A 26,712-nucleotide genomic window follows, 5' to 3' on the forward strand; every position below is an offset into this window, starting at 1 on the left:
TATTGCAGAGAATCGTTTACCGAAACTAAGTTACTGGGTTGATCTTTTCTCATTTTCTAGTTTGATACAAGCACTAGGGACCCAGTTATAGCACTTAAACATGACAAAAATTTAAGATTTTCATAAGTCCCCTTTAAAGGAACAGTATGTAAGAAATTCATATCAATTAATTATAAAATGGCCCTGACATGTCACTAGACGTTAAGAAATCATTTTCATTTCAAATACTTATCACTGACAACAGTGGTCCGGCCAGGATATTGTCATTTAAAAAGTGTAGTTGCAGCCCTCAACTGATGTTTATGTTGTCATGTTGTGTATTGGCCACCAGTTGTGTGATTGTAGTACCAGTTTTAGCCACAAGTTTTGTGATTGCAGTACCAGTTTTGGCCACAATCCTACATACTGTTCCTTTAAAATGCCAAAAAATACCCGGAAACTGTATTCCTTACATCACAAGTTAACAAGCGGATTATGTTAAATCAATGGAAACTAAAATTTAACAAACAAAAATCCCTGATATTCCATGACTTGGACATAACTATAAAATTCCCTGACTTTCAATGTCTGGAATAGACCTTTAAAAATGTTCATGATATTACAGAAATTCCATGATCTATGGGAACCCTGACAACAGAAATCAAGAACTGAAACCAGTATGGTACAGTAGTCAAACTTTATGGATAAATCACACAACGAACATTTACATAGAATGATTTATTATAAAAGACTGTACAATTACATTTCAATTAACATAATATAAATACAAATCCTGGGCACAGACCCAGATGGATTTCAGCTGGAACACTTCAGATGTTTCAGAATGATAAAAAGCATTAAACTCCTGTAATAACTGACAGTGGTCAGATGTAGTTACATTTAATAAAATCCTAGTGCTTAAACACAATAATCAGATCTAAAAAAATAACTCCTAAGAAAAAAAAAAATCCAATCATATTTAAGGAATTAAAGCAAAACATGAGTGAAGATCTGAATTAGGAGACAAGACCGGATCAGAACTTAACTAAAACTGATTGACATATTTCAGTTTACTGTTTAAAGCACAAAAGCTACACCAGTTGTGATATGGTCTCTTTACTGTAAAATACAACACGGCCGTTATTGTTACAGACCCTGGCACAAACTTAAGTCCAGCATTGTAGGAGTAAAGATTTGTATTAAGTAGAGACCTTTAGATACTTGACTGCCTACATATTAAAGATATCTACATATTTTGTTCATTGTTGTAAATACTATCATTTAGACATCCATCATTAAAGGGAGAAACTCTGTGCAGGCTTCAAAATAAAGTTCTGTGCTTTGCATTCAACATCCAAATAAAAAACAGAGATTTTATATCAGTATTAAACAAAATGAGCATTAAAAATAAGTATTCAACAAATTTTGCTATTAAAAGAAATCAAGAGCTTACAGTAAATACAATGATGGAAGCAGAATGCAATTAAACGTTACGATACGCTTTCAAATTTGTTTGCATGCTTTACATTACGATTCTGATACATTTTGGGGCAATGACGTGGTGTTAAGATAAAATGCTAAAATTAATTGTGACTAAAATGGCCAAATGAATATGCATGTAGAGGGGAAGTAGGGCTGCAAAACGATTAATCGCAAAGTTTTTGCTTACATCATATATGTGTGTGTAAGGTGTATAATAATTAAGTACATATAAATATACACACGCATGTATATTTAAAAAATAATAAGTATTTATAATTATATATAATATAAATTATATATAATTATAAAAATGTAAATACACATTTAAATATTTCGTAAATATACATTTGCACCTGTGTGTATATATAAATTATTATTAAACACAGTACACAAACGATTAGTCGCGATTAATCGCTTTGCGGCCCTAGAGGAAAGGAGATAAATTATAGAATTTTAATTGGAAAAAAAATGCAGTAAAAGTGGTAAACAATCATCTACTTTACATGTTCACGTGTGGTATTGACCGTTTAAGATACTTTGATTGACATTCACTACAAAAACCCGGCTAAATTTTCATTTTATGTACACGGACTTTCCCGACTTCTGAATTGTTGGTCCATCCCTTTAACCCACATCCACCCATTAACACAAAATAAAGAGTCATTTGTTTAACATTCTACCAACCTAATACACTTTCATACGGCGGTCAAGATTTGATTGTGTATTTGTTTGATGAAATTTTTAAGTTTGGTCCCTTCAATCGGCATAGTGCATGACTGACTCCACGTAGTTGCCGGGAAACAAACCAGTGACACCGTTACAAACTCCCTCATACCAGCCGTCATCATTCTTCTTGATGATGTAGATGATGGATCCTTCAATGAAGGTCAGTTCATCGTCCTTATCCTTGGTGTAGTCATAGATGGCCACCACTGAGAGGGTCATAGTAAACCAACACGGTTAGGGAATAAACAACTATTACTAGAAGTCATGACACTACCAAAGAAATTGCGGTAGTGTATTGACACACATTAAAAGGGACACTCCACTTTTTTGGGAATATGCTCATTTTCCAGCTCACCTAGAGTTGAAAATTTTATTTTTACCATTTTGGAATCAATTCAGCTGATCTCCGGGTCTGGCGGGACCACTTTTAGCATAACTTAGCATAATCAATTGAATCTGATTAGACCATTACCACCTTAAAAAATAACCAAAGAGTTTCAATATTTTTCTTATTTAAAACTTGACTCTTCTGTAGTTACATCATGTACTAAGACCGACGGAAAATTAAAAGTTGCGATTTTCTAGTCAGATATGGCTGGTAACTATCCCACCATTCTGGTGTAATAATCAAGGACTTTGCTGCCATAACATCACTTATACCACTATACCTGCTGCAGCCATGTTACAGCAGCAAAGTCCTTGATTATTATGCCAGTTTGAGAGTATAGTTCATAGCCACATCCGACCGGAAAATCGCAACTTTGAATTTTCCGTCTGTCTAAGTACACAATTGAACTACAGAAGAGTCAAGTTTTAAGTAAGAAAAATATCGAAACTCTTTGGTTATTTTTAGCGCAATGCTAATGGTCTAATCAGATTCAATGGATTGTGCTAAGCTATGCTAAAAGTGCTAGCGCCAGACCCCAAGATCGGCTGAAGGGATTCCAAAACCATAAAAATAAAATGTTTAACACTAGGGGAGCTGGAAAATGAGCATATTTTCAAAAGAAAGTGGGAGTGTCCATTTAACCAAATTTCAAAATAGCTTTCCAAACACAAATCTATAAAACAGCATAACTAAAGCCAAAAAGGTGGAAAAATAAACCTCACCTTTCTCCATGTATGTCTTTGGAGCCCACTGCGGATCTCCATCTGCGTATGGGTCATTGTACTGCACTACGGCTGCCTCTTCATCTTCATAGTCAGCTGGCGGTGGTGGGGGTGGAGGTGGGGCATCGTCAAACATGGGTATGTCATCAGGAGGAGGGGGAGGTGGTGGAGTTGGGGTATCTGCAACTGCACACCCATTAAAGAGAGATTGAGAGGCAGACATTTAAAAGCACCAATAATCATGCGATCTATATGCTGGGCATGCAATCCAGCCGGTTGTACCATCATGCACATATTCTCATGCAGACCAGTTAGTATACATGCAAATCACATGATCAATGAGGAATTTGCATGTGTTCACATCTGCTTTAGATGTGTTTGTGATTCCTTGATATGAAACACAGATGTATGGATCTAAGAGGGATTTAGATAGATACTCTGTTATGCTTACCTGATATTTTTATACAGTTCTCAATTTTACACGTTCCCTTCAAATACACTTTATCAAATCTGCTGACTGTTTTGAAGTTTTTTATATTTTAATACCCACATTGTACTTCACACTGCCAGCTTCATTGCAGTACCAGATGATATCACAAGAGGACAGCAAAAACCTTCCAAAATAGTCCATGAACTGGTCTTCTTTAAAAAATATTGCACTCTAAGTGCAATTTTGAGGCAATTCATCACCCATCGTTACGCATTTTGTAAATATTATCTAAATATTTTTAATAGTATGTGAGGTAACCATGGTACCCAGAATTTTACTGGTCTAGTTCAAATATTTCATAACTTCCTCCCATGATTCATTAGTGTGCCTCCGCATTTCCTAATGCTAGCTAGGCGAAAATCATTTACACAGAATAAAAGGAGGTGAGAAATCCTAAATAACATGGGATCAGTATATGAGACACAATGTACTGCCATTGAATATCGTTTAGGTTTACTCCCTGTTTAACAGTATGGGAGGGAATAACAATAAGCACCTTTCCAGTGTGAAACATTGAAAAACTTGCTCCGATCAACCCAGTAAGCCTCTTTTAAATTACATAAAGCAATCCACACTTATGTAAATATGTAAGAGACTTTATGCTTTCAAAAGAGTCTTTGATCTGTAATGCATTGTTTAAATTGTGCTGAATGAACAATGGCAATACGCGTGCACTCGGTGACCTACAGTATGTAGTCTCTACACAGAATGAATGAATGATACAACAACACAAACACACAGATGAAAATGGAGATGAGGGCTGCATGCAGCAAACCTGTAAGATATTGACATGCTGTGAGGCGTGGGGAAGGGGGTGAACGTGGCCTTCACACTTACTGTTTTCCTGTACTCTGGCCACAAAGCCTGTGAGGGGAATCTGTGGAGTGAGCTGGGGCATTGGTGGAGGTGGAGGGGCTATAGACACTGAACACCACCCACCATACAGAGTGACAGAGATTGAAGAAGTAAAGAAAGACAAAGGGGAAGAAAAAGTAGAAGAAAAAAAAACAGGAAGTAACATTAGTAGCTCCCAAAATAGCAGAAAGTGTAAGAGATTACGAAATACAAATCTAATGAATTCAGGCAGATTTAAAGTTGAATGTGATGATTTGTGCTGTGATTTAAACACAAAAAGAAATCAGTGGTCAGGAAAGTGAGATGCTTCTAGTGCGGATTAATCATCTCTATAATGGTATTTGGGTCAATGACGTGACGTTAATTATTTTGTGTCCGTATGGTTCAATAAAGGTTAAAAGGGTAAAAAGGGTTAAAAGGGTTACAATTTCAAAATACAGTTGCAGATACATTCTTTTTTTGAGGACCAAGTCAAAAATTTTTATTTAGGGGATAATTGCAAACTAAATGTCAATGTGGTGTAACCGGTCTGTTTCAATTGGTGTAACTAGTATTTTTTTATGAAAATATAAATATATTCATAAAAAATGTGGAATAAAATATAATCATCTAGCTTAGTGTAATATGAATTTTTTTACATCATTTGTCAAAGAAAAAAAAACAGCTTTTTTTAGCATACCCAAACAAATATTACAAAAAGGCATTAAAATTGATATTTACCGGTAGTAATGCTGCGTTCAGACCAGCCGCGGTAGTGGCGTCAATCGCGAGTGATTTCAATGTTAAGTCAATGTGAAGACGCGTTGAATAGGGTCTTGGAGGTCTCGCGGCAGGGTAGGCGCGATTCCGCCTCATTCGTGCATCTAGTTTGCGCGAATTGAGCGTTGCCGCGGAAAAAAGTGAGAGTTGAAAAATGTGAAGTTTAGCGGAAAAATGCGCCACGTTAACCAATCAGGAGCTTGCTCTAGTAGTGCCGTGATTACAGAAAGCGAGCGGAGTCGCAGAAGCCCATGACGCGAATTTCTGCGTGAACATCTCGATGACTAGAATTTTTCATGTTTTCATGCATGAATGACGCGAGTAAACTCAAAATGTTCAAGTGGCAAACTAGACGTGGTAGATGCGAATTTAACGCCTCAAACGCGGCTGGTGTGAACCCGCGGTAACAACTTATAAAATATATTTTTGTGTGATTTTTTAAAATGATTTTTTCTTTGATGATTAAGCCTACATGCCGTTAAGGTGGATAAAATACTTAATATTTCTCATTCTTTGTCGAAATTGGCGGTTACACCATTTGACATTTTTAGGTTCATTCGGCCTTAACTTTCACAAAAATGGTGCAAATTAAATTTTTTATTGCATAAAATCAATATAAATACACTTTGTGCATTGAAATAAACCTGATGCATGCTTTTAAAACAAGTTTTTTTATGTTTTTGTCACTGACCCACTTATATTTAAAATTTTTATTAGACGGGTGCACCTGAACCTAATTTATTTAATATGCATTTTTATTTAGGAATAGCAGTATAGTTAACACTACCTATTAGACAGTTTAGGCAGCAACAGGCTTGTGCAATAAAAATGCATTTGTATTCATTCTTGGGGTCAGATTTAATAAACAGGGAAAATAAGCGCAATTCCATTTATTAATTTATTGACAAGGCGCATGTTAAAGAACACAGGTGCAAAAATATAATTTCCATAATGACCAACGCAATTTAAGACATGCTTTTTTGGCCGTTAAATAATGGCACAATATCAGTAAACTAACAAGTGCAAACCAAATTGCGTTGTGTGATTTATTTAAATATGTATACAAGAAGGTCAGATTTGTCAAATTTTGTACGCATCTAAAGCTTGTATAAGATCCAAACATTTTACATCCACAAATGATCGCAACCCCGCGCAGGCCTTGTGCGACTATCTTTAGGAAACTGACTTTAGGTTTTTATAAGCCGCTGTTTGTCGTGTACAGTGGAAAGACAGCGTAACCCTTGAGCTTTTACATTTTTTTATTCTGTTTAATTGTATGTAGTTAAGAATAAATCACCTTAAGTTGAGATGAAATCACATAAAAGATAAAACTGCATTGTGACCGACTTCTATGTTATATTATAATTGACATTAACATGCGCACAATAACAGGCTAAGATGATTTAAAGGTTCAATGGGGGACTTTTAGCGGCATCTAGTTGTGAATTGCAACCAACAGCTCACCCCTCCTTTTGAAACGTATAATGAAGCTATGGTAGCCACCACAGGACAAACATGTTTAGTGTGAGACAACATAGTAACAAAATGCGCTCTGTAAAGCAGTTTGTCTGTTTAGGGCTACATGAAGGCAACATCCATGTAAGGGGACCCGTGGCGTACGTAGATAAAAATGTCTCATTATAAAGTAATAAAAACAATACAGTTAGGGGCTTTATATACCATGCAAGGTCTTTATATACCACTAATAATATAGTTATGTAGATTATATTGCATTTCTATCAAGAGATCCTTCTAAAAGTTACACAATGCACCTTTAGAGTAAGATATTTCTTCACAAATGTTTCAGTAATACTCTCGCCTCACGGACATCTCAATGGGATTAACATCTCTCGGCTTAAATACGTAGGAAATTACGGCAAATCTCTATTCACAAACTAAACAGGTGGTGATATGTTCCATGCTTTTACTAATCAAAAATCAGACGCTTTTATATCTTGGTAATGTGCATGGCCACACACCTGTGGGAAAGATACAGTCTGTTCCCTTCACATCAGACAAGATGTTCCTAAACACCAGGTGTTATGACGTCCAAGGATGGTTTTAACCTTGCTAGCTCTGATTTTTAATTTTTGATTTGTGATAGATGACGTGTGAGTTTGGGCGTGATGTTTAATGTTGCCGTATGGTTACTGACAATTAAAATGCAACGTTCTCAGTCTCTTACTTGTGTTTATGCCACCATTAACGTGCGGCTGCTGCAGGGAGAACTGTGACGAGACAGACGGCGCTCGGCGGTACGTGCCCGTGGCAGAAACCATGGAGACTGAGGAGGTGGTGGAGTTGTGTCGGGATATCTGTCGAGATATTGTGCCGAACTGCGACATGGGGATGGGCCCCAGGCCCGGCCCAGGGGCCACAGCTGTTAGTAGCCAGAAAATAAAACACAGATGAAAGAAAATCCAGAAGTGAAGAGTGAATTTTACCCTTATACAGAAAAGTAAACTTTCTATTATAATGTGGAAACAGCTCGTATGGTGAATCTCGTAAAACCTGTCAAAAAGGGTTTTAACATAACCTGGTCATATTTCACCCCAATATCTAAACGAGCAGAAAAAAATTAAGGCCTTTATTGGGATCATCAACATGTTTTGCAATGCAACATAATTTTTTAATGACACAATGCTGTAATAACCATGTTACATATTGTGCTAAAAATGATAAATAAAACATTTAGATGCATTTAATGGTGAAATATGACCATATGTTTCACGTGAGAACCACACAGAATGGAAGAAAAGTCTGAAAAAGCAAAGCAGCCAAATGAAATTTACACCATTAACATAAAGCACAGTTGGGTAAATTCAAGTATTTTCCTTTGATGGTCATGATGTTTGAAATCATCCAGGATGCTACAAAACATCCTGCAATAGTTACTTCACATAAGAAACAATTTAGATAAAAATGAAGGGATCCACTGGTAACAAATTGTTGTTGTCAACTCCTTGTTACTTGCATTTTCTCAGCTTCTACACACAAATGGATCACGGATTTGTCCAAAAAAGTTTTGGTTCAAAGGCTTAAAGTTACAGTTTTTGCACATATTGAGTAAATTGCACAATCATTAAGCAATACTGACATGAAAACAGGATTTGCATAAACCATAAGATTTGTAATGCATGCCAACAGTTGGATAATGACTGCAAACAACTCCTCGCTGGTTCAGCAACAACACCCTGGGAAATAATACCATGTTTTGTGAGTTTTAGTTTTATATAGTCCTGCTGATGTTTACTCTGCCGGGGCAGATGGGATTTCCTCCATACGGGCATTTCCTGTTGACACTGACAGATAACCGGAAAACCCAGAAGACCACATGGTCTCTTAGATAGTAATGAGTGTAACAAAAGCACACACATACAGTTCAAACACATCAATGTGACTTTAAATCTTTACCAGTGACACCAGTGATGCCTTTTGTTTATATATAAATGGAGTTACTGAATGATTCAACTGCAGTGAGGAAGTCTCTGACACCATCAAAAGTGCACTACAAAACCAGATAACTTGCCACACAATCCTAGGGCGCTGTGGATGGTTGCCAGAGCAGCATTTTGTGGTTGCCAAGTAGTTTTCCATAGTTTTTAAAAACAAGTTGCTAGGTAGATGTTAAAGTTATCTGATAGATTGGTGGTTATATACTGTTGGTTAAAGCAGTGGTTCTCAAACCTTTTCCCTTCTGTGTACGGTGCATCCCTTTGTGGCCCACCCAGAAAATTTAGGACATAAAACTTAAAATTTAAATTAAACAAAACATATTAAATCATACAATGTAGTGATTTTGGATAGTAGCCTTATTTGTCTGAGGTTTAATTACACATAATTTATGATAAATGAATGTATTTTTTTTAATGTCATTAAACTGGGGCCCCGTGGCACCATCTCAGGGCCCCCAATTTGAGATCCACTGAATTTAAGAACCACTGCTAAACCCTCACCATATAAATTATGGGAAATAAGGAGGCACTTCAGAGACATCTTCACAGTGCATAATATAAAAATAATTTTTAGATACAATTATGTAAATCTGAAAGAATAGCAAAACAATATCACCACCAAAAAAAACACAAACACAAAATAATCATAACCACCACCACCACAAACCCACACAAAATAATCATCACCACCCAGGTAGTTGACAAATAAACCATAAATTTGTCATAATGGTGTGACAGCAAAACTGCATTTTTTTTATTTTTAATTGAAGACAAAACTAATTTGTTACTCTAACATTAAGATAAATCTCTTTCAAGCTATTTGTATATCATGAGGGTTTTTTTGTATTTTTTTGTCACACCATATGACACAGTTCATGTCAACTACCCACCCCAAACCCTTTTTAAAATTCAGAGGTACGTGAACGCTGGTGCGGTCCAGAGCGATTTCCATACAGGCGATTATGGGATTGGGGAGGGGCTCACCTAAAACAGAAGCTGGCATTGGTGGACCCGGCCCGAAGAGAGGGGGTGGAGGAGGAGGGGCCGGGGGAGGAACGGCCCATGACATGGGTGTGACTGCGGGTCAAAACCATCATATAATATCACTCTCACAGACACTTATTCAAATATCTTTTCTCTGTAACAAACACTCGTAAGCTGCCTCTCCATCACATAAAAAGCTGACAGAAAGGGACCAGACTTCTTTAAATATGGCGTGCAACAAATAGTGCATCTTACTTAATTCCGACACTTCTTTTGAGAAGTATGAATATTGACCACACATTGCTCCAATAAGAGCATACGCAAATACTTAATCTTTAAACTGAACATCACTAAATTTTGATTATTAACAATTACATTTAAATACATTTTAATCAAAATTTCCCTTGACTATGTCCACCATCTTGGGTACATATTTGAGCTTGTTGAAAAGCATCCCGGAATTGCTTCCCACAGTAGGATAAACAAATACTATTGAAGTCAATGGGTACCTTCAACTGTGCGCTTACCATCATTATCAAAATATCTTTTGTGTTTAACAGAATTAAGAAACTCAAACGGGCTTTGAACAATATGAGGGTGACGAAAATGATGACTATAAATTTTCATTTTTTGAGTAAATTATTCATTTAAGACTTCTATGAGACACAAACACACACAGATATGAAAAGGCACTGGTGCTGATGCAGTTTGTTGCTATGGTGATGGTAAAAATGGGAGGAACACAGGGCAGACACTACTTTTATCCTCAATATCCTTAATTTCTTTCTTCTGGCCGACCACCCTTTACAGTTTTACCTGTCTTCCACCGTGAAGTGGCCTACTTTAAACAACCTTTAGCTGGAAAAATTAGGACATGAAAGCCACGGGCACAGGGTATAGTGAACAAATCCTGCTCTATTTATCTCTATAGAGCAGTGGTGAGCAACGTGCTGGAGTGCCACTGTCCTGAAGAGTTTAGCTCCAGCTCTAATCGAGCACACCTGGATAATCAAGGTCTAAAGGGTCACCTAAAAACTACAGGTGGATGAGGATTTATCAGGGTTGGAAATAAAATCTTCAGGACTGTGGCACTCCAGGAGCGACATTGCCTATCCCTGCTCTAAAGAGACCAGGAAGAGAGAGATTTAAATAACCACAGGTGAAGAAAACAATCTTGTATCAAGTTTAGCATACATATGTGCATGGAAGCTCACCTGGGATTGAGTTGGGAATGGAGGGAGTCGGCACAGCGATGGGAATTCCGATGCTGCTGCTCCCGCTGTTCTCACGACTGCTGCTACCCCCGCTGCTGCCGCTGAACAGACAGACAGAAAACATGGAGTCAGGTATGTACCCACAACACATAACTACCATGTTGAGTATCACAATGTCAAACGTCAGAAGTCAGTATCGAAACAGGGAAAGATTCTTAATGATAATTTCGATACCAGAGAAAAAATAATACATATTTGTGTACACAATTCGTATTTTGTTGTTTTCACTTCTGTGGCAAACACTAAGTCACCCAGTGGCCAAACATTGTATTAGGTGACTTCAAACTGAACTGGGGAAGAGTTGCCACATGCATCTTGAACAGCAGTAATGTTCACACATTAGACTTCACAGTGTGCTAAGGACGTGGGTAATTTGGCAAATACATTCACCTAAAGGATTATTAGGAACACCATACTTATACTGTGTTTGACCCCCTTTCGCCTTCAGAACTGTCTTAATTCTATGTGGCATTGATTTAACAAGGTGTTAAAAGCATTCTTTAGAAATGTTGGCCCATATTGATAGGATAGCATCTTGTAGTTGATGGAGATTTGTGGGATGCACATCCAGGGCACAAAGCTCCCGTTCCACCACATCTCAAAGATGCTCTATTGGGTTGAGATCTGGTGACTGTGGGGGCCATTTTAGTACAGTGGACTCATTGTCATGCTCAAGAAACCAATATGAAATTATTCAAGCATTGTGACATGGTGCATTATCCTGCTGTAAGTAGCCATCAGAGGATGGGTACATGGTGGTCATAAAGGGATGGACATGGTCAGAAACAATGCTCAGGTAGGCCGTGGCATTTAAACGATGCCCAATTGCCACTAAGGTGCCTAAAGTGTGCCAAGAAAACATCCCCCACACCATTACACCTCCACCACCAGCCTGCACAGTGGTAACAATGATGGATCCATGTTCTCATTATGTTTACGCCAAATTCTGACTCTACCATCTGAATGTCTCAACAGAAATCGAGACTCATCAGACCAGGCAACATTTTTCCACTCTTCTCACCAAAATTGTACAGTTGCTTGTGCAAATTTTAGCCTCTTTTTCCTATGTGTAGTGGAGATGAGTGGTACCCCGGTGGGGTCTTCTACGGTTTTAGCCCATCCACCTCAAGGTTGTGCGTGTTGTAGCTTCACAAACGCTTTGCTGCATACCTTGGTTGTAACGAGTGGTTATTTCAGTCAAAGTTGCTCTTCTATCAGCTTGAATCAGTCGGCCCATTCTCATCTGATCTCTAGCATCAACAAGGCATTTTAACCCACAGGACTGCCGCATACTGGATGTTTTTCCCTTTTCACACCATTCTTTGTAAACCCTAGAAATGGTTGTGCGTGAATATTCCAGTTACTGAGCAGATTGTGAAATACTCAGACCGGCCCGTCTGGCACCAACAACCGTGCCACGCTCAAAATTGCTTAAATCATCTTTCTTTCCCATTCTGACATTCAGTTTGGAGTTCAGGAGATTGTCTGGACCAGGACCACACCCCTAAACGCATTGAAGCAACTGCCATGTGATTGGTTGATTAGATAATTGCATTAATAAAAAATTGAACAGGTGTTCCTAATAATCATTTAGGTGAGTGCATATGGTAAGCTGTTTTTAACAAATTTGGTAAAGAGATGTGGACATTAACTTCAGGTGTCCTCGACTTTAAGCAGCGCACATGTGGTGAGATACGTCTGTAAACATTGTGAGGGTAAACGCGTCATCTGTATCAAAACATTATGATTGGCCTGAAGCTGTCAGCTCGTTTTGACGTCCAACTAACGCCAGTAATACTTTTTTTTCGTTCACACATACCGTTTACCGGTAAATTACTGTCAAACTTAAAACCTATATCTTACTGGTAATTTGGCAGCACTGATTTACCATAAAGGTTCTGTACACACATGAACTGTTAACTTCAATTTACCAGTGAATTACCAGTAAAGACTGCATGTTTAAAAGGGACTACTGTCAGAATTGTTCAAAAATGGTCCCAAGCGGTCACTGGGGCAGTACTCTTTAAAAATGTCTTAATATGGTACAGATTTAGGTACATATGTGTATATATTAGGTACCAATATGCACCTCTGATGTACTAATATGAAATCTTAAGGTACAATGGTGTACTTTTTGAAAAGGTACAGCTCCAGTGACAGCTAGGAATCATTTTATGAGCACAGTGCAACCGTTCAGTTCAAACACTTCAATCAAACAGAAACCAGATCAACTGGGCATCCAACAGTGCACTACAAGTAACATCCAATCACATGAGGTCTCATTTAAAAAACTGTGCGTAGGATCCTTACTAAAAGTCTATGTACGCACCAAAGGCAAAAATGGCATACGCCAAAAAATATTAAGTTATAAAAAAGCAATTTTGCCATTTTAAATCACAAATCTAGTTGAAGGTGAATGACAAGAGTTACAACCTTCTGTTGACATCTAACCAGAATGACAATACTGAAAATCAGTGGATGGGGTGAATTATTGTAGCCTCGCGACCACTTGACTTCTCACTCTGAAACAAATACAGTTGTCTCCTGCTTAGATCTGATTCAGTCGTATTCTAAAGTAAGCAAAAACATACTGACTATTACTTCTGGTTAAGACTGGTGTAACCAAACTGGAGTTTTCCTACCCTATTTGCTGATCTGATGACCCAACCTAAAAATGTATCCCAAATAAATAAATAAAATAAGTGAAACCATACCATCCCAACTCCTAATGGATTAGGAACAAAGAAAGCTTTAGCTGGTTGAGATAAAGACATGACACATATGGGGCTGAATAAGCAGTGAATGCTTCTGAAGAGCAGTAAATGGGTTAGGTGGAGACGTGGAGTTATATTTCATCTTAATTACACATAAGAAGTGCATATAGAGATTACTGACTGCACCAAACCAGATAAAAGTGTCTGATAAAACACAGCTGACTTCATAGCCGTACTCTAACAAAATATGCATTGGACCTAAAAATATATATCAGTTTTGCAAATGTCTGGAGCCCTGCATACTGCAATCACGTTCAACAATTATTAATCACCATGTACAGCGATGTTTATTGGGAAAAGCCGCTTTATAAATAAAACGCAGTGATTATTATTAACACGGTTCTGAATATGCAACCATACTCTGCATTACATAATAAGGCCATTTCCTTCAGACATTCCCATCATGTATTTCTGCTGTCCTGGTTGTATTGTTTTATTATGGTTGTGAGCGTGGGATGAGGGGGTTATTCCCTTTGGTATGGAGAACAGATGGGTTGGGGTGGGGGATTTAGGATGACTTTATTTACAGATGTTAAAATGTGTGGGAGTAAAGAAAATAACTGCACATTAGAGAAACATTCAAACCCCCAGACAGGTCTCTCATTTATATATTAACATCATGAAGAAAATGAAAACGTTAGTTTCCCAAAAGGAGGTCAAACATGCGCTGATATTCCCAGAAAATCTTACTACGCTAATCAAACATGACTTTTTCACTAGTTCCACATAATCTAATCTAAATGTTGTTTTGGAACAAAAAATGTAGGTGATTTCCTGTTGTTTTAAGATTAATGCCATTTTGTGTGAACAAACCATTTAATAATCACATGCTCACATGGTATGGTGACCTGAAAGCTCACTTGACTGTGAACACTATGAGCACATTCATACATGTTCAGTAAAGACCGTTTCAACAGAAAATAAAGAAAGATCACATTCTTATAATAGGAGGATGGGAATGGCATTCATGTGGCCGTTACCTGTGGGTTCTTGGTCTCTGGTTGAGAGAGGCAGTGCGTCCCGGGCTGTGTTGGCTGCCCAGGCGTGCAGGACTCGTCATATAATCATTAGGCACTGTAGGAGGTTTCACAGGCTCCAGAGTTTTATAGGAAGTGTTACGCCTGTTGCAAAGAAAAACAAATAAACACATGCACATTTTAATTAAAAGGCAAAAACATCAACTAGTTTATAAAACAGATCCTGACGAAATTTAAGCAGCTGTTATAAAAATCAGTTTCATATTGGTAAGCCAAGCTGGTAAATTACTTGGGAAATTAAATTACTTTAATCAGCCTACTAATCTCCAATGAACTTTTTATGCATAATACATTAAATGAATAATATTAATCTGAGATAATAACCAAGCGAATATGAATATTGGTGTCTTTAATCACTTGTAGGGGCCGCACATTGAACAGTCAAATGTTTAGACATTATTTTAACGATCTGAAACGCAAGTGCGAAGCGCAAAGCGCAAGTGACTTTGCGGGCGGATCTTCGGCACTGTTGCTATTTTCCCGGCGGGAGAAATAACTCTTGCTCCAGGCGCAAATCAATAAGGGGTTGGTCTGAAGTAGGTTCATTATTCATAGGTGTGGTTTCGGCGTAACGTCAAATAAACCAATCAGAACGCTATCCAACATTCCCTTTAAACGCAAGGGCGCAAGTTCCATGGCGGGTTGCTATTATTATGACGGATTTACCAGGCTCACGCCAGGAGCGGTTCACAGCCGAGGAGACCCACGTTCTTGTAAGAGCAGTCAAAGACAGAGAAGTTGTTTTGTATAGGGATAGGAGAAACCCCAAATCAGCGTAGGTTAAACAGGCGTGAAAGGAAAAGCCACAATTTTCTCATCAGCTGGCATCCCCATCGTTGCGCCAAGCGCTACAATGATGTCAGGAGACGGGGGAATCCCAAGCTTGCCAGCATAAATCGGGCGCGCCGTGTAACGGGAGGGGGATCTGCCTCAGGACCTGATGCCAGCAGAGGACATCGCTGCGTCCACCCTCACCGCTGAAAGGGTTTGGGGGCTTTAAAATCGGACCCAAGAAACGCAAGCAAGGTCCAACCCCAAAGTACTCTTACAAATCAAGTTCATATACATTAAGGTTTCTTATGAAAACATTTTAATTATTATTTACATAAAATAAACGTAATACAGCCACACAACAAACTTATGAAAATATTTTAATCGTTATTTGCATGAGAATTTTTTAACGCAGCCACACAATAAATAAAAACTATCACCACAATGCTCACCACTATGATTCCCCTTATCTCATGTGTTAATATTTTTTATTGTAACAATATATGATTTGCAAAAATAACTGTTGCATCTGTGTAGATTAGATAAGCAAAGTGTGTGCGCTGACTTTAGACTAGTTTTTTTTGGTCAGTGGCGCAATTGTTTTTTGAAACTGCAAAATAGCATCAGGGATGGTTTGCGCCACAACACGCCTCCTTTTGTGCACTGAACCGCCCAGGGAGCGCAAGTTCATTCCCTAGTTTGCCGACGTGCGTCTGTGGAAGGAAAAACCCGCTGTGCGCCGGTGCAAAATACGAATGATACATGCGTCACTGACAAAGTCAATTGCGCTGGGTGCAAGATAGGGCCCTACGTGTACAGATGATATAATGCACATACTGTTTTTGTTAGTAAGGCTTTCTTTATTATATGTTCAGGTATTCAGTGCACTGTGTTAGGAGGTATTATTGTTGGATTTGGCTCCTGTTAAACTACATAATTTCTACAAAATGTCCGTGGTGAAACTTGTGTTGTCCATTGTTGTCGAACAATGTGTGGCAACCAAATTGTACAAGGCAGGGATGAAAACATCAGAGAAGAAAACTCGGATCCTCTACCATGGAGAAAGGTTGGTCTTTGAGGACTATTCAAAATTTGTCATTTATAGCTTTAGCCTTTTTGCTGTCTTTGGAAAACTTAGCATTCTCAAATACTTGCTGAATGGGTACATCGACATTCCGTGTTATGCGGCTTTCACATAGGACGCGGTGTGCGCTGCGCTATGAAACCCATTCATTTCAATGGCTTGCACCGCGCGAAGGCATTTTTTTGTTGCGTCGAGCAAAGCGCGACGATTACCCGCGCGGCCAATAGAAACGGGGCATCAAAACAAGCAAAATGGACGAAAAGCTTATACTCGGAATTCCCGGAGCTTTATAATACAAGTTTATGCTGCTACAGAGACATCGGAAGGAAAGCCGTGTTATGGAAACACGTAGCAATTCAAGTTGGCATGTCAGGTGTGTTTTAAGTAAAGTGGCTTGTGGTAGGTAGGCAGCTTAAAGTTACGTGAAATGGAGACGGGCAACATCAGTCTCTGTATTCCTCATCGAGTATTTAACACAAATATAAACACTGTTAGCCTAGAAATCTAGACGCACCCTAGCGGCCGCAAAATATATTTGCTGCCAGGGTTTAGTCTAGGCACTCTCAATACACTTAACCGGTCCAAAAACCAAAATTTGGTCAGGCCAATCACATCGTGTGTAGCGTCTGTGGGGCGGGCTTAACATGATGACGACAGAGCTGCAACGGTTCCTACTTGAAAACAGAGAATGGCTGCTGCTGCTGGCGAACAGCTATCTTTTGAAGCGGCTTTGGCCGCGACTCTGGAGGACTTAGACTTATGTTTTTCTTTGAGAGAAGAGCAAATAAACCCTACTGAAGTCCTTTTTAAGCAAGAAAGATGTGTTTGGAGTTTTGCCGACTGGTTACGGTAACTACGTCACCTTCTTCGTTGCTCTGATCCGTCATAGCGCTATCCTATTGCGTGCAGAGGCATTTTGAGGGACAACCTTATATCCCGCCCCTTGCATTGAGCCGTTTGTGTGAAGAGTTGCCAGACCTTACATCTTGATGTAGGTCTGGCTAACCAGGCTAAAACACTGTAGTAATTTATTGAAAACCCCGCCTACTTTGGTCTAGCCATCAGAGCACAAATCTCTTGGCTGCGCTGAACCCAGCAGCGAAAGCAGCGCACACCGCTTCCTATGTGAAAGCCGCATCAGACAGATTTATTGATTTACCAGTACACGTACTTTATCGGATGTAGTTATCGGATTTCAGTTATTTTTCGGATCGATAAAAATGACATCATTTTTGCCCATATCGGCCGATAAATTATCTGTCCGATAAATATTGTGCATCCCTACTTCATAATGTATTTCTTTGTAGAATTGATGTAGAATTAATGGTACGTTATGCCCTAAAGTGTTATTTTTTTATACTGGGAAATTTTAACTAAATTGAAGTATTTTTTAGAAAACAAAAATCAATAGATTATCTGACTAAATGGAAAGCAACCGCTAGATTAGTTGACTTAATGAAAATTAATCGTTAGATTGATAGACTAAAATGAAAAGCAACCGCTAGATTGGTAGACTAAATGGAAAACAATGGTAGATTAGTTGACAATAAATATATGAATAAATAAAAATCAGTGGATTAATCTACAATTTGTCTGCAAATCAACTGTATGGGGTGGTTTCCCGGACAGAGATTAGTTTAAGCCAGGACTAGGCCTTAGTTTAATTCGGAAATATAATTAGTTTTAACAAACATGCCTTACTAAAAACATTACTTTTGTGCATTTTGAGGCAAAACAAAAAGCACAAATGTATTTAAAGATATCTCAGTGCAAGTTGATTTCAGTTTGGAGAGCTCTTAGATATATTTTAGTCTATTACTTGGATAAGCCCAGTCCGGGAAACCATCCCTAAGTGTTTACCAAATGCACTAATTACAGAATTGCAATATTTGAAAGAAGAACGGTTTGGTTGGTTATTTTATATATCACTTTTATTTTTATTTTAACACAGGTGACTTGCTGCTATTATAAATGACCAGCAAGACGACACTAAAGGTCAGTCATGCTTGTTTTACTTGGGTTTTATAAAAAAAACATTGCTCCAGGTGACTAAAACAGCTGTGACCTTCTATAATGAAAATTTCTGATAAAGGCACTTGTTTTTTAAAATGTCTTACCCAAGAGTGCCTCGTCCCGGCATGGGTGGGCTGGGAGGTTTCTGAGTCGGTGGGTTTGTCCTGGAGAGAGTTCCTCCTCTGATCGACTGGTTGTTGCCATGTTGCTGATAGGACAAGAAAAACATCTGTTAAAGTACTTGAACAGTTCTTGACCATCAGATTATGTAAACTCAGGAGACATCTACAGAGCTGCATGAGGGCTTTACAAAACAAATAAGCCTCCGGGCACTTAGGGTGCACTCACATTACCAAACCATGCCCCAGCGCGACTGTCACCCCTCCCTACTCCCCCAGGTGCACGCACTTACACTGTACTTTTTAATGATCCGAGTCCGGGCGTGCTTTCGTCATTAAGATGCGATTGTTTTGAAAAAAGCAGGAAGTAAAGCTCTCTCATAACACTGGAACCCACCGTAATGATAAGTCTGTGTTTTTTATTCGGAGTCGTTTGGTGTGCGATTACAGACAGCTCTCTCACATGTCATCATATTGCTTAGTTGATCTGTCACGTGTGCAGCTCGGACATTCACGTAACCCCGCTGCTCGCATCAAAAGATTTTTATGGAGGCAGATGAAGGTGAGTGGTCGCGCAACTGACGTCTTCACCTTTTGAATCGCGCTCAGGCGCGATTGCGCTCACACCACAGCCTTCCGCACATGATCCCAAGTTATCCGCGCTCCGGCCCACCTCTGAAACCTGGCCGCGGTGCAATTAACCAATCCGCGGCCGGGCGCGGAACAGAGCGATCACACTAGTCAAACAAACCAGGCTTTGGGGGTCAAACGCGCCCGAGCGCGGTTTGGTTTGGATAGTGTGAGTGCACCCTAATTGTGCCGCGGCCAGGTTGCAGAGGATCGATAAAAAGTACAGTGCGAGTGCGTGCATCTGGGAGAGTAGGGAGGGGTGACAATCGCGCTGGGGCATGGTTTGGTTTGGATAATGTGAGTGCGCCCTTAGTTTAGATGGCTTTTCAGGACCCTTTATATCAAATGTAACTTCAGTGCAAGGAAAATGGTCCATATTAATAATTGTTAACTGATATGGGTTTTCTCCTAATATCTAAATAGGTGGTGGAGAAAATAATAACTACACGCAATCAATGCCAAATCCCATAAAAAAAAAACTGTTTAATGCTGCGACTATAAAAGAATCAAAACTATGTATTTGTCCAAAAGTCCAATGTCTCAATTACACATACAACCTATGTTTAAGTTGCATATGTACTTCATTTAATGTTAAAATATATATTTTTAATAATACAGTCATTTATTAAAGATCCAGTACAGTGATAAAAGATTGAGCTACAACTATAAACACATATGAAAGGTTATGAGGGAGGAATGAATGAATGAGGGAGGGAATGTGAATATTTAACAGGATCACAGGGGAGTCAGTCAGTCGATCAGTAATACACTAAAGCAAGAGGTGTCATGGGACATGTACACTTACCTTGGCTTTAAGCCACTAGCGTGGGCATGAGGAAAAAAGAGAAAGTAAATAATAAAATAAGAGAAAAAAAGAGAGAAAGAGAGAAATACGTCAACATTGCCAAGTCGAAGAGCTCTTGATACAGAATCACTTTAAATCTCTACATCTGTGTTTCACTTCACTTCACTCAGGGGTTGGAGCTCAAATGCAAACGTTACAATTCTGCTTATAAAAATAATCACATCACCTTTACATAAGAACAACGAAGAGAAAATATCTCCTGCAGAAACGCTGAAGTTGCACTGTTGACATGAGATGTCTGTGCAATGACTGTTCTGCACTACACACTTTATTAATGCACCTGCCCTTACCATCCATAAAAACTAATGTACCAGAGACGAATGCGTATAAGTAAAATATTGTGCTTTATCCTTATTTACAATTAACAATAGGGTATATACTGTATGCAGTGAGGATTGTGAGGCTCTTGGTATATTGGGAGTATAGCAAAAGAACACCAAAGCCCATTTCACACAGAGATTACGGAAAATATACGGAAGATGCGTTCCGGGATTGGTCTGACTTTTGGTTCATTCACACTGCCAATGATTTTACGGAATCTGTACAGACACGTAAAGTCCTGTACTTGGCATGTTTTTTCAGCGTCTGAAGTTTGCAAATGATCCGGGATTTCACGTGAAACCATGCGCGTGCATCTTTGTTTATGACAAGATCATAAGGAGCGGGTGATGCGCTGTTTTGTCATGCTGGTGAATGATCTCAGCTTCAGTGTGGATAGTGAAAAGTTTCCTGATCTCTGCTTCAGTCCAGTTTGCAGAAATTTCTCATTGTGAATGTTGATCTGTGTTTAAATCCCTGCATCAAACAGCTGAACCATAACTTATTGTTGCAAGACACGTGCATCCTCACTATGGGCTTAAGGCCCTTACGGCATTGTTTCTGCCTCTTGTTTACACACTATGCTTTCCGTGAATGTTACGGCAATGTTACTAGGTCCTCTTTACGGGAACAATCCCAGAACATTTGCCAGTGTTTACGTTCACACAGAAGCCTCTCTGACAGTTTTAAGGAAATTTTTTAAGTGCTGTGTGAATGGGGTTCAGGTTAAGGATAATGCATGGCAGGCAATGACAAGCTTGCAATTTAAAGCAGGGCTTTGAACCAGATTTTTTCCCAATTGGTTCGTTCCGAACCGAAACAGTATTTTAACGTTTCCGGTTCAACTCTAAAATTGACGTTTCTGAACCGGTTAGAACAAAACAATAAAGTTTCCGAACCGGTTAATAACATTCCATGTCAGCTGTGGGACATACAGATAAGTAGGCTGATCATTAGGACATTAACCTTGAATTATTAGTCTACATAATTTTCCATAAGTCTCCATCTTGTCATCAAACATTAAAAAAGGCTACATTATCTAAGCATCATAACTGTAATTCTGACATGCCTACATTTGTTGAGTGCACTTAAACACGCACACACACACATAGTAGGGATGGCGAAAACGAAAAATTTTCTTGACCGGCCACCGAGCCTCATTGGCCGGTTGAAACCGGTTAACTGATAGGCCTATTAGTTTAAAATATGCTATGCTATTTAAAATAAACAGCCATTTCGAGCCGCGCCTGCAATTTCGCAACTCGCATCTCTCTGCGCTCTGCCTCCGGCTCACACACACACAGACCTCACAATACTTTTTAAATCCCCTACAGCGCGAAACATGAGTCCCGCAAACGGCGCCGTGCTTAGTTTCGAAATAGTTTAGGTAGGTGATCGCGTTGAACTTGAAAATAAAGGCGTTTGTGAAGCTCATTTGAAAATTGCCGCGGCTCATTTAATAAAATGACAGCTCAGCAAGAGACTGCGCTTTAGTTTGGGGTAGTAATATTAAAGACATAGGATGATCATCATCACCTTTTCTGTTACCACTGAAATATAGATGTAATGTATTTCCAAATCTAAACCCATCTTATGCGGAATGTTGCCTATAGACTGCAACACGATAAAACCAATGGATTAAACGGGCACCTTCAGAATGTGTAAAAGCACCGGCCAAAGCAGGTCTCGCACTGTTTTTGTTCTAGAACAAATGCAGCAATGATATTTAATGCTTGTATGAGGCATATAGGCCTACGCTGAGTTTTATTTATTTATGATGAGGTGCGTTCTAATTAACAATGCAATGCAAGTGAACGCGCAGTGCCGGCGCCTTCATGCACGGACCGGTAATTATATACTCTGCTATATTTGCTTTTTATTTAATAAATACATGCATTTGGTTGATTAAACATTTATTAAAATTAAGATACAATTTATACAAAACGAAATTCACTTCAAAGAAATGCTTTCTACAAAGCAAAACTTAATAAAGTGGTAAAAATCATGGCTGAGGATTTACAGAAACAAAACTTACTCTGCACTTTACTGCTAGCCTAAAATACATAAATGTTAATAATTTGGAACACAACCAGGAGAGACTTTAATTTTAATTATTGTATTACTGTATTTTATTTACTATTCGAATAAAGGAATTTATCAAAAAATAGCCTGTAGCATTTACTTTTCGCAAACCTTGTGAACATGCGAAACCAAAAGCAGTGACCTCGCGCCAAATGTTTTTTTATTGGTTTATAAAGTACAAACAGACCAGTTATGAAAAACTGAGTGTGAGGGATTTGTTCACTTCACACAAAAAGATCTTGGAAAGAAAGAGATGACTAACTGTAGTAGGGTTTAGTCCACTGTCTATAATAGCCTAATTTACAGATCCCTTTTTTTAACCGACAACCGACAACTTTGACCGGTTAACGTTGATACGGTCAACCATCGGTCAAACGGTCATCGGTTAACATCCCTAACACATAGACGGAGGAAGAATTCCAAACTGCGCTTTTGGAAGAAGCAGCAGCATAAACGCTCCACATAAAGTGAAAATTACGTTGTTTTTCAGTGCTTTATTCGCCAAATGAATTTTAATGGACTACAGTATGAGACACGGTAGTGCAACTCTCTCTCAAGTTTATACATCAAGAGTTCTGATCTTTTAGTGGTGCATAGGGATAATCACGTTTGATTTTGACCGGACACATTCAACCACGTGCGTCCGTGCGTACAGAAAATTGCTCACTTTAGTGCCTTTTTGTGGTTAAATTGTTTAAAAGCACTTAAGTGTTAACATATGCAAGCCTTTGAAACACGTGCAAATGATCAACTTTCACCCTATTTAAATTTGCATATAAATCTGCGAATCGCATGCGAGCCGAACCGTAGGTCATGATCTGTATGGATCACGGATCAACTGCGATCAGTTACACAACTAATTAGCAAAAAATAAAAAAATCTTGAGATACTTGGTAGCCTCTTATGATTGAGCATTAAAGACTTGGGCTTGAGTAGGCTACTTGCTGGTGGCAAGCTTCTCATTTCTCAGATGAGTCAATGACGACCGAAAGTGAACTTCATCGAGTATTGCACAGAAATCAGAAAGAACGAGAGAAAAAAAACTGTATTAACCGGTTACCATTATTTTAAATCAATGATTCTGTTCCGGAACATATATATTTTTAAAGTTTCTGGTTTCGTTTCTGTTCCCTGCAAAACATCAAAAGTTTCTGGTTTTCGTTCCATGAACCGGTTCAAAGCCTTGATTTAAAGTAATTTTAAGCTTGCAGCTTGACAAGAATTTCAGGCTGTTCTTAAGAAGCAGATATACCCGGTCAGGCAACCATACATTCCTCATTCATCTGTGTCTCTGTGGGATCACTAGAGAGCTCAATCTTCCAGACAGAAATACAGCTTAAATGCATCACTCTGACAGCACCAAAATCCTCCGCTCCGCAAATTTAAAACTGTGAAAGCACTTAATGTTCAATGAGACAGATACACGGCCGGGAAAAGACGAGGAGCTTAACATTTTTCCTGAACAGGGATGGGAAGTATTTATAATTAGAAAAACAACATCTGAGATCTCCACTGCATTCCTGACAAGATTAAAAGTCAACTGACAATGAAAATAAATCTCATCTTTTGCAAACAGAGAAAACGTTTTGGCTAAAATGCTATAATTTTACGATCAGGGCTAGCTTACTAATGGAAAATGTGGGAGTGTATGAAATTCATTTCTGTAAATCCACTTAGTATTTCATACTTTCACTTATGTATGAACCATTTGACGACAATGCTTGATTCAGTTTTAATGTTTTTTGGTAATATTATTGGTAAAATAATAACTATGATGTACTATGATGGGGTCTGCTTAACCCCAATAACAGCACACACATTAGTATTGATCATGTGTGAAGCACAAGCTATAAACCCCACTATAGACTGACTTGGGATGCAGTAATTTCAAGCTTAATCCCTTGTTGTTTGCTTATGCCACTCAAAATCCTGCAAAATTAATCACAAATAGAGAGTGATGCTGCCATTGGGTCACATGTTATTAACTACAAGCCCATCAGATAACACTGTTGCATGCTGTCAACACACTGTTAGTGCTAGAATCTGCACAATATACATCCCTGGCTGTTCTTCATTAAAAGTAGTTTCAGACTGGTCCAGAACCAGATGTACTAACCAGATATATTGCAATCACATGTCTATTAAATAAATATGTTTTATTTGTTTATTTGGGTTTTGGTAGGGTTCCCCAGTGTCCCATTTGTGGCTGATATGCATCCTCATGACCTGAATCATCTTGAAGCCAACATTTACCTACCATATGGTAGTTTTATATGGCAGGGACTCATAACTCTGCAACTACACTGTACCTAAACTGATAGTGCATGTTATGAGTTAAAGCCCAAGGAAATGTGTAAACTCCTAAAACATTCATTTGCACTGTATCTCACTATTGTAAAATATACAGTTTACCCATTATACAAAAAGATTTGACCACATTATGCCACAACTGACAAATTATGACAACTTTTACTGATAAGACTGATGTAACATTGATTTAAAATGTATGTCTATTTATTTCCATTTACTTACTTGGTAATTCCAGTAAAAGCAACATAATATAGTCAGCCACTTTAAGTCAGGAATAATTTTGCTTTACCACGGCTGTTGAATGCTGTATTCTGATTGGTTGATAAATGCAGGGTTTCCCGCAGGATATTTCAGTTAAGGCGGCCCGCCTAAGCTTGGAAACCCTACCGCCTTAACAAGGTCATCCAAAAAAAAAAAAAAAAAAAAAAAACATTCGCTGCACAAAAGGCCGTCAAGTGCATCTCGGAGAATAGCGCGTCAAACCGCGAGCGGGGATGCGCGCCACACGGCCAAAATGAGAAAGACGTGGTCCGTACTGTCACTGTCTGGAGGATAACTAGCCAGTTGATAAAACATCTCATAGAATAGCGCAGACGAGCTACACACTGCGAGTGTGCACGCGCACCACATGACCGAAATGAGATAAGACGTGGTCTGTCAAGTCTGGAGGATAGCCAGTTAAATAAAACGCGTGTTCATGAGAACGGTAAGTGGACTTATGTTTTGGGTTTATTTAAGCCTATTATTGTATAAGTCCACAGTTCTTGCAATTTTAAAGTAAGTTAGCTGGTGATTTTGTTGTTTGAGCAACCTGCTAGGGTTTCACCTGCCTGTTGATTCGATATAATTGTTGAGCGCTCTTGCTCACTTTATTTATGTGCATTATTTACATGCTACAGTAGTTACACTCCTTTAAGATAATGTCATTAATAGTGGGAAATAATGACGCATCATGACGCATACGCCCCGCCCATTTGATTGCCACGCCCTCGGCCACCTTACCACCTTAACTAACAAATTTTCTGCGGGAAACCCTGAAATGTTCCACGGCTATGCATTATTTTTCGATAACCGCACACCTTACTTGTCAAATGTCTTAAAAACAGGCACCAGAGCAATGTTTGAAGTAACCGCGGTATAAGCGAATAATTTACTCCGGTCCTTTAAATTATTTGAAAATAATGCAAACCTGCAGTGTCACCCTGGGTGTGCATTATTTTCTTATAATTCAATGGCCCGTCGTCAATTATTCCTTACATAAACACTGACTGACTGTACATTATGTCCTACTTCTCATTATAATATAATGGTTACATGGTAACATTAAACAAGCTACACAATCAGAACTCGTTATGTATTTCTGAAGGAGGGACTTCATTGAATAACGAAGACATCAGCCTGTTTTGAGGACAGTGAAAACAGCGGTATACAGATAATTGCGAAAAAAATTTGTTTTGTACACTGTAAACACAATCAAAGCTTCAAAAATACAGAAAGAACGGAACCTTTAAAAAACTAAACAAAAAATATTTTTTGGTATTATGAAAAAAGATTCAGACAGGGCTTAAAGTCATGTGTTATAGTTTAATAAGTAT

General features: G+C 38.6%; 1 protein-coding gene across 7 annotated transcripts in view; it reads right to left on the reverse strand.

Moving 5' to 3' along the window:
• Positions 1 to 702: 702 nt before the first annotated feature.
• Positions 703 to 26,712, reverse strand: part of abi1a (abl-interactor 1a) — a 74,460-nt gene continuing 48,450 nt past the window's right edge. Inside the window, exons 4-12 of one of the 7 annotated variants that reach the window (XM_065294666.2) lie at positions 20,348 to 20,362; positions 18,898 to 19,001; positions 14,869 to 15,009; positions 11,055 to 11,155; positions 9,841 to 9,933; positions 7,587 to 7,781; positions 4,625 to 4,711; positions 3,298 to 3,483; positions 703 to 2,393 (exon numbers count right to left, since the gene is read on the reverse strand). In XM_065294666.2, coding sequence (XP_065150738.1) covers positions 2,218 to 2,393; positions 3,298 to 3,483; positions 4,625 to 4,711; positions 7,587 to 7,781; positions 9,841 to 9,933; positions 11,055 to 11,155; positions 14,869 to 15,009; positions 18,898 to 19,001; positions 20,348 to 20,362 — 1,098 coding nt within the window. In that variant the 3' untranslated portion in view covers positions 703 to 2,217. The remainder of the gene's footprint in view (positions 2,394 to 3,297; positions 3,484 to 4,624; positions 4,712 to 7,586; positions 7,782 to 9,840; positions 9,934 to 11,054; positions 11,156 to 14,868; positions 15,010 to 18,897; positions 19,002 to 20,347; positions 20,363 to 26,712) is intronic. The other 6 variants (XM_065294667.2, XM_065294661.2, XM_065294662.2 and 3 more) reach the window with 6 other exon arrangements.

Source organism: Paramisgurnus dabryanus, chromosome 22, assembly GCF_030506205.2.
Source record: "Paramisgurnus dabryanus chromosome 22, PD_genome_1.1, whole genome shotgun sequence".
NCBI classification, from domain to species: domain Eukaryota; kingdom Metazoa; phylum Chordata; class Actinopteri; order Cypriniformes; family Cobitidae; genus Paramisgurnus; species Paramisgurnus dabryanus.